Source organism: Humulus lupulus, chromosome 1, assembly GCF_963169125.1.
Source record: "Humulus lupulus chromosome 1, drHumLupu1.1, whole genome shotgun sequence".
Classification (NCBI taxonomy): domain Eukaryota; kingdom Viridiplantae; phylum Streptophyta; class Magnoliopsida; order Rosales; family Cannabaceae; genus Humulus; species Humulus lupulus.
Window position 1 is genome coordinate 39,617,668 of NC_084793.1, and position 9,734 is coordinate 39,627,401.

General features: G+C 37.0%; 1 protein-coding gene across 1 annotated transcript; it reads left to right on the plus strand.

Annotated features, from left to right (window-relative positions):
* Positions 1 to 4,580: 4,580 nt before the first annotated feature.
* Positions 4,581 to 6,291, plus strand: LOC133813456 (uncharacterized). Its single transcript, XM_062246870.1, has 2 exons — positions 4,581 to 4,934; positions 5,074 to 6,291. The coding sequence occupies exons 1-2, from the start codon at positions 4,581 to 4,583 to the stop codon at positions 6,289 to 6,291; spliced, it is 1,572 nt and encodes a 523-aa protein (XP_062102854.1).
* Positions 6,292 to 9,734: the final 3,443 nt, after the last annotated feature.

Here is a 9,734-nt window from a genome sequence, read left to right on the forward strand (position 1 = left end):
GGAGATTCATTCTCAGCCTTTATAAGCACGAAATGGACTCTATAAATAGGTCTATAAGGCTTTGAGAAATAGTGAACTCTTTGATGCATAATTTGTGAGTGTTTTGTAATATTTGTGAGAGTTCCTTATTTGTATTCAAGATCACAGTATTCACGTGATCTTGTGAAAAAATGAGTGGTTAGTTTTTTATGGTGAGTTTATACCACGTTCATGAGTGAATACACATTGTAATTTGAACACAACTTTTATAATCTTCATGAGAGGAGTTTTACAAGCCTTGCGTCGGGAGGATGCAAGCACTCACTGGCCATTGAAGGGAGTTCAAGTGGTTGAGCGTTTCAATCAAGATCAGAATAGTGAAGAGAAGTACAACAAAAAGTTGCGGCAAATCTCAAGAGGGAATCTTGTTTTATTTAAGTCAATATTTTGTACTTGTGATTCTTTATCAATTGATTTTATTATCTAGGCGTGGCCCCAAGGAGTAGGTTATCCGAAAGTGTTTTTGAACCTTGTAAAAATTCGTTGTGTTCTTTATTATTTTTTGCACTGTCTTTTTATTGTGTTCAGGTTCTATCGTGACACGTTCGGATTTTGTCCCAACAGAATTGAAATATGTTTAAACATTTAATTATCATTTCGCACTTTAATTAATTCACATGGTTTAATTAATTTGGTAATTACTAAAAACGGAATTTTAATTGGTATCAGAGCGGGTCACTCATCTTTTAGTGCGGTCTTGGTTTTTTCCGTTTGTTGTTCTTGTTCTTTCAAAGTCTTTTTTCACATAAGGAGGCTCCATAACTCGCCCCCTTTACTCAATGATTCGAACTATCCATATTGGAAAGTTAGAAGGAGAGCCTTCATCAAATCTCAAGATGAAAAGACTTGTAGAGTTGTTTTGAGTGGTTGGACTCCTCCAGCAGAAAGCAAAGATGTAACTAAGGTAAAATCTGAACTTGATTGGACTGATGCTGAAGATAAACTGTCCAGTTACAATAATAAAGCATTACATGCTATTTTTAATGGTGTTGGTGAATGTTACATTAAATTGATTTCTTCATGTATTTCGGCCAAAGATGCTTGGAAAATCCTTCAAACTCAATTTGAAGGAACTGTTGATGTCAAGCGTTCTAGGCTTGTTATGCTCACAACAAAATTTGAAAATGAATGAAAATGAAACCCTCACTGAATTTTATGAGAAATTGTCATATATTGCTAACGAATATTTTGCTCTTGGTGAGAAACTTGAAGAGAATGTTTTGGTTTGAAAAATTGTTAGAATTCTCCCTGACAGGTTTCAGACTAAGCTAACTGCAATTGAAGAAGTAAAAGATCTTGACAAAATAAAAGTAGAAGAATTGATGGGTTCACTCCGAACTTTTGAACTAAACCAATAAATTAGACAAAAAGGTAAAACAGAAGAAATCAAGGAGAAATCTATTGCCTTGAAATCTTCCAGAGAAAAGAAGGAAAGTTCGGATGATGAGACGGCTTTGTTAACAAAAAAATTTCAAACGTACATAAAGAAATTGGGAAACAAAAAGGCCATATCCAAAAACCCAAAAGGTAATTTTTCTAAACCCTTTGAGACTAATAAAAAGGGTATTCAGTGCAGGGAATGTGAATGATTTGAACACATTCAATATGAGTGTGCAAATACCTTACAGAAAAATAAAGTCATGGAAGCCACTTGGAGTGATCAAGACTCTAAACAGAGTGATGAAGAAGAAAACAATGTTGCCTTAACCTCTGTTCACAGATGTATGGTTTTTTCTTCAGTTGATTACAAGGATATGTTATGCCTTAATAATTTTGTTCAGAATAGTGAGAATTCTGACATTGACTCTGATGATTCTGAATTAGATGATGAGTCATTGAAAGAGTCTTATAAAATAATGTATGATCAATGGCTAAAAGTTTGCTTTGAGAATCGATTAATGGCTAGTAATAATAAAAAATCTGTTGAAAAAATTGAAGAACTTAAGATGTTTATTGCTTCCAAAAATGATCAAATTAATTCTTTGAGTAAAGAAATTGATCTTATGCAAAAATGTGTCAAAATGCTTAATCCAAGATCTGGAATTTTAGATGATATTCTCTATGCAGGAAAAAATGCTGGTGATTACAGTGGATTAGGATCTAATGGATCTGAATTCTCAAGAAAAACGGTTTTTGTAAAATCCCTGAATTATCCGACTGTTGTGCCAACTAACCGTTTTGCAGGAACAAGTAACTCTTCAGAGACCACGAAGTTGTTATCTGTTCCAACAGATCTACAACTAAAGAAAATTTCTCCGAAGAGAAACATTGGACAATTTGTACCATTTTGTCATTTTTGTGGGATGAAAGGACACATAAGACCTAAGTGTTTTTCTCTGTTAAATTTGTTTAAAAAGAATTATGTTAAACAATTTGGTAGCATGAATCAATTCTTGACCAAAAGAAATTCAAAATAAAAAACAATATGGGTCAAGAAAGATAACTCTGTTTGTTTGGCTACCTTTACTTGTCATAAAATACATGCATCTAGTTCATGGTACTTTGATAGCGGTTGTTCAAGACATATGACAGGTAATGCCAACATACTCACCAACTTAAAATCCTTGAAGTGTGGAGTAGTAACATTCGGGGATGGAATGACATGAAATATTTTAGGTAAAGGTACTCTAAACATTGAAGGGTTACCAAAACTGAAAAATGTGCTTCTTGTTGATGGGCTGAAAGCCAACTTAATTAGCATAAGCCAAATTTGTGACCAAGGTTTTCTTGTTAATTTTTTGCATGATGAGTGTAATGTTGTAAACCAAAGTGGTGACATTATTCTTAAAGGTTCTCGTTCTTTGGATAATTGTTACACACTCACACAAAAATTCACATGTCATGCATCATCATCAAGTTTTAATAATACTGATCTGTGGCATGAAAAACTTGGACATATAAATTTCAAAAACTTGAAAAAGATTGCTAAAGAAGATCTCATATGTGGTATACCCAAGCTAGGTAAAGAAGCACTTGGTAAGTGAGAATCATGTCAATTGGGAAAACAGTTAAAAATTTCCCATAAAGCACTATTTGATATTAATACTTCACATGTGTTGGAATTATTGCATATGGATCTCATGGGTCCTATACAGGTTGAAAGTATTAATGGTAAGAGATACATTTTTGTATGTGTGGATGATTTCTCTAGATTTACTTGGGTATATTTCTAAAGAGAAAATTCATATACATTTGAAGCTTTTCAAACTCTATGTACAAGACTAAGAGTTGAAAAAAATTGTAACATTGGAAAGATTGTAAGAAAATGAAGTGATCATGGTAAGGAGTTTGAAAATTCTGTTTATGATGAGTAATGTAAATCTTTTTGGAATTTTGCATGAATTTTCTGCACCCAAAACCCCAGAACAAAATGGGGTAGTGGAACAGAAAAATCGTATTTTGCAGGAAATGGCCAGAGTTGTGCTAATACCAAAAAACTCACAAAGAAATTGTGGGCTGAAGCAATTAATACTACTTGTTACACAATTAATCGTGTTTTTTTGCGTCCAGGTACAAATAAAACTCCATATGTGATAATATTTTTTTAATAAAAAAGGAGAACGGTGAGCTCTGGTTTCTCCATGGAGAGACGCAAGAAGAACAACCAAAAGCCTGCTTCAATTTCGACGGTGATTGCTTCTCCTCTGATTCAAGAGACGTGTGAAGAACGCAGAACTGAGAAGGCTGATGATGTACCAGAGGAATTAGACGATGAGTTCAAGGATTCGATGGTGGAATTCCCAGATTTTGGTACTCGAGATTCATTGGATCCTAAAAGGGATCCGTCTGGTATTTTGGGGACTAGAGAGATCGGGAAGGATCAGGGTGTTGGTGAAGATGATTTTCTGAGTCAGGCTAAAGATAAGTGGACCCAGTTTCGCTCCTTGTTGCCTAATCAGGGAGGGGCCAAACTTACATTTGAGGAGCCAATTGTTAAGGAAGGCATTCGAATTGCCCAGGTTGATTTGGATGAGATCCAAGTCGAGACTTCTTTCTGAAACTCAGCTATGGTTTGTATGGTGCTTGGGGCTAACCCACCATTTGCTATTTTTGAGGGATTTGTTAAGAGGATTTGGGGTAAACTAGGGATTGAGAGAATTGCTCGGCTTAATTATGGTCTTACACTTGTTAAGTTTCGAGATGAGGCCACAAGAGATTTGGTGTTGGAAGCTGGGGTTCTGCACTTTGATAGAAAACCAGTGATAGTGAAGCCTTGGTCGGCTGACTTGGATACACTTAAGGCAGTGAAAACTGTCCCTGTTTGGATTAGATTGCCAGGGCTAGGTCTGCAATATTGGGGTACGAAATGCTTAAGTGCTCTTGTGATCACAATAGGGAACCCGCTACTGGTAGACAAAGTTACTAAGGAAAGGTCGATGATGCAATTTGCTAGAGTGTTAGTTGAAATTGAAATCTCTGAGGCTCTCCCTAAATCTATTCAATTGCTCAATGAGAAAGGGCAACTAATGGAACAACTTCTGGAGTTTGAATGGCTCCCAACACAATGCAGAGGTTGTATGGTGTTTGGTCATACATAAAGTATGTGTAATAGGAAGCCTATTGAGATTTGGAGGCAGAAAGGTCATATTGGAAAAGTTGAGTCTAAACAAGGTGATGTGAACCAGTTGCCAGCTTTAGAAGAAAAAAGTGCTTCTAGTGGGGGAAAGGTTGTTGATACGAAGGATTTAGCTGGTATGGGGTTATCTGAAGGTCAGGGGATTTCTGAGCCTCAGGTTCAATTAAAGAATTCAGATCACATAGTAGCACCAAATAGGAATTCTAATGAGAAAGACAGTTTGGAATGGAGTACTCCTAAAAGGGTAGGTGGTAATAAGAAGGTAAATAGGAAGACACAGAGCAATCTGAGAAACTCATATGGTGCTTTGCAAGATAAGGTTATGGAGGTCACAAACTTGGGATTAGCGTCAACAAGTTTGTTTAATGGAGAGTCACAACATGCTTAGCTGGAATGTTAGAGGTATTAATAAAAGGGAGAAACGGGTTTCTCTGAGTAAATTCTGTTTTGTGAATAAGATTAGTCTTGGAGCTTTGTTGGAGACCAAACTTTATGGTGATAAAATTGGGAAAATGATGAGTTCTTATTTTAAAGGGTGGAATTACTACTCGGGTGCTAATTCGGAGGGTCGTATTCTGGTTTTGTGGCAGCCTCAGGTGGTGACTGTTGAGATTATGATGGACAGTGACCAATTTGTTCACATATGTGTTAAAGGGATTAAATCTAGTAAGGTGTTCTGGTTTTGTGGCAGCCTCAGGAATACCACTGAGCGTAGACTTCCTCTTTGGAGTGATCTTGCTGGGTTAAGTTTCCCTGTTAAACCTTGGGTTGTGGCAGGGGACTTCAATGTTGTTTTTGAGGGTACTGATAGAGTGGGTGGCCGAATCATTTCTGCTGTTGAGTTGGAGGATGCTCAAAAATGGAGGGCTTTGGGTTTAGTTGATGAGCTGCGTTCCACAGGGTCTCATTTTACTTGGACTAACAAACAAGAGAATGATAATAGAATCTACTCTAAACTGGATAGAGTGTTTAAAAATGAAGAATGGCTGGGTTTGTTCCCTCAAGCTGAAGCTTTGTTTAACTGGGACCTTCTATCTGATCACTGTTATTGCATTATCAAAATGGGAGTTGCTGTTAACAGTGGTCTTAAGCCTTTTAGATTTTTTAATATGTGGACTGAGCACATGAGATTTAAGGACACTGTTTTGCAGAGCTGGAATAAACCTATTAAAGGAAAAGGGCTGGTGCGTATTGTCAGAAAGCTGAGTAGACTTAAGGTTGTTTTATGCAAGTTTAACAAGCATGTTGTGGGTGATGTTGCTCAGCATTACAGTTTGGCGAAGGAGAAGTATCAAGCTACTCAAGGTTCGCTTCAGAGGAATCCCCACTCGATTGAGTTACAAAGGGAGGAGTCACTGGCTGGTACCTGTTTTGCTTATCATTCTAAAGCTTATGACAGTTTTTTGAGACAAAAAAGCAAGGTTGATTGGCTGCATTATGGGGATGATAACACGGCTTATTTTCATGCGTGTTTAAAACAAAGAAGAGCCAATAATTGCATTACTTCAGTGGTTTCGGAATCGGGTCACTTAATTGAGAAGTTTGAAGATGTTGTGGCGCATTTTGTGAATCATTTTCAGAAAATTATGGGTAGTAATAGTAATGTTCATTTCCTATTCAGACCTCCTGTTTTAGACTTGGTCATTGTTGATCCTTGGAGCAGCAAATTAAGCTAGTTAGACTGTTTACTAAAAAGGAAGTGAAGGATGCCTTGTTTAGTATTAGTTCTATAAAAAGTCCGGGGCCGGATGGGTTCGGTTCTGGCTTTTTTAAAGCCATGTGGGGCAGTTTAGAAGCTGAAGTTTCAGAGGCTGTTTTCGACTTCTTTGAGAGTGGTTTCATGCCAGAGGAAGTTAATATGGCTACCATTTGCTTGGTTCCTAAAATTGAGACTCCAGCTAAGGCAGCAGATTATAGGCCTATAGCGTGTTGCAATGTTATCTACAAGTGTATTTCAAAAATGCTCTATGGTAGGTTGGCTACAGTTCTGCCTAGTTTAGTCCATCAAAACCAAGGAGCTTTTGTTAAAAATAGGTTGTTGGCGCATAATATCCTTATTCTTCAGGATATTATAAAAGGCTATAATAGGAAAAATGCTTCCCCTAGGTGTGTGATGAAAATTGATCTGAGTAAAGCCTATGACATGCTAGATTGGAATTTTATGGAGACCATTCTCTCAGAGTTTTGTTTTCCTATCAAGTTTATCAAGTGGATTATGGCGTGTTTGAAGGACCCTTCCTATTTGATTCTTATGAATGGTAGAATTCAAGGGGAGTTTAGAGGCAAAAAAGGCCTTAGACAAAGGGACCCAATCTCTCCGTTGTTGTTTGTTTTAGCTATGGAGTACTGTACTAGGCTGTTAAGTCAAGCTTCTTTGGATAAGAGGTTTAGATTCCACCCGAAATGCAAATCTCTTAAGCTATTCAATCTGTGTTTTGCTGATGATTTGGTTATTTTTTGTAAGGGAGTCTCTAATTCTGTTCAGATAATGAGGGATAGTTTTACTGACTTTTGCAAGGCTTCGGGTTTGTCTGCTAACTTACAGAAGTCGCATGTCTTTTTTGGGGGATTAGATGATAGAGAGACTCAACAATTGCTTGGGAAGCTTCAGTTCACTGAAGGGAACTTTCCTCTCAAATATTTAGGGGTTCCTCTTCGAACAACTAAGTGGAAGGCTGGAGATTGTGCTATCATCATTACTAAGATTCAGCAAAAACTTCATACTTGGGCTAGCCGTCATCTCTCATTTGCAGGGAGGGCTCAACTGGTTAATACAGTGCTTTTGAGTTTGAGGTCTTTTTGGATGAGCATTTTTATGCTCCCTAAGAGTGTTTCTAAGGAGATAGATCGTTTGTGTAGAAATTTTCTTTGGGGAGTTAAAGATGGCAATGCTAACCGCAGTAAATTACACTTCACTGCCTGGAGTCAAGTTTGTCTTACGAAGTGTATGGGTGGTCTTGGCTTTAAGGAAGGTTGCTCTTGGAACACAGTTCTCCTTGCTAAGTTTGTGTGGGCTGTTTCTAGTAAGCAAGACATTCTATGGGTGAAATGGGTGGACTCAATCTATCTAAAGGGTCAGGATTTTTGGTCCTATTCTATTCCTCAGGATGTTAGTTGGTATTGGAGGAGATTAGTGAAATTGAGATCTGTTTTCTCTGCTATCAGTTTAGCTGCGGCTGTGAAGAGTGATAAACTCTGTTTGAAATTGCTGTATTACAGATTACTCAACAGGGAAAGATTTGAGTTTGCTAATGTGGTTTGGTGCTCTGTGGTAGTCCCGAAGCATAGATTCATCCTTTGGCAAGCTTCTCTTGGTCATCTCCTTACTCGGGATAAGCTGCATTATTGTAACTTGGAGCTGCCTTCTTTACTGTGTCCTGTTTGTGAAATGGAGCAGGAATCTCATGCCCATTTGTTTTTTGTTTGTCCCTTTTCTCAACAGCTCAGGGCTCAAATGATGGATTGGTTGGGTAGGGATTTATGGCCGATTACTTATGAGCATTGGTGTACCTGGATGTGTGGGAAGCCGAAAAGTTTGAAGCATCAGATATATGCTGCTGCCTTGGCAGCTTCTGTGTACATGATCTGGAGAAATAAAAACCTCTGTGTGTTTGAGTTGAGATCTTTGGCTATTGCTCATGTAATTCAGTTGATTAAGTTTAGTATAAGGTCTAGATTAGCCAGGCTTCCTAAGCTGAAAGTTAAGGCTAGTGAGGTGGCATTTTTTGAGGCTGTTACTCAGATGTAAAAGTTTTTGTTTGGCTCTTTGAGCTTGTTTTGTATTCTTGCTGGTTTGGTGCAATATATTCATTTTTCCATCAAAAAAAAAAAAAAACTCCATATGAGATCTGGAAAAGTAGAAAACCCAATGTCAATTATTTTAATGTATTTGGGTGTCTGTGTTATATTCTTAGAGATCGTGAGAATCTGGGCAAATTTGATGCCAAAAGCGATTTGGGAGTTTTTCTTGGATATTCCACCAATAGTAGGGCTTATTGTGTTTATAACATGAGAACCCAAACTATTATGGAATCTGCTAATGTGGTTGTTGATGATCTAAAAGATTTTTCTGAGTACTCCCATGAGGAGGAAATTGACATGTTCATTGATGTTCGACATCATAAAGAAATGGCAGATCTGACATCACAACTGTAACGACCCAAATTTGCTAATAAGGCTTAGGGCCTTGATTAGCGTGCCTGGAGGGCAGTAAGTGAGTTATGGATATAATGTGTGTATTTATGTGAATATTTTATAGAGATGCTTGTTTAGTTGAATTAAATATGCATGTAGGCCTCGTTTGGATATTAGGGGTATGTCTGTGATTTTAGCTCGTTGAGGGTATAAATGTGATAAATGTGATCTTTTTTTGAAATATATCTGTGCAGCATGATCCGAGACAGTCCTAGGGAGCAGTTAGCCAGAAAGTCACAACGGGGTTGAGAATCTGACTCAGGGCGAGTCAAGGGGTATTTTGGGTATTATGTGTTGGAAATGTGCCCTGAAAGCATATGTAGTAGACATTGTTTTTATGAAATAAATAAATGAATTGAATTTGTTATGCAGATATTTTATGGACTATATTATTCTATGATAATATTATGTAAATATCAGGAAAATTCCTAAGTTCATATATGTGATCTCAAACACATATTGGTACGAGAGGATTGTGTTTGAGATAAATGAACCTGAATAGTTCGCAGTAAAATAAAGTTATGGAATCTTTAGATTAATTACTGCAAGTACGGTCCACTAGTATTATGAATACATGTGATCTAGATCCGGATCAGTAGTGTGGTAGGACACTTTAGTGGAGGTGCTTTATATATTAGAGAATATATAGAACTAGATCAGATATGTTTATTAATACTTAGTTAAATACCATTTCGAAGTATTAATCAAATATATCAACTGATGATCATATACAAATAGATCTTAATCATGAAGTTACTATGAACTCCTGTTTATGTTATATGAGTTCTTTGATTCACTTGTTAGGGTCTGTCAGAATAATCAGGCTAGAAACTTTTGTTTTGGAAACTCATTAATATAGATCGCTGGGAACATAGTATACAGATATGGAATCTATACCTTCTCGCAAGAGATTGAATGATGGTTC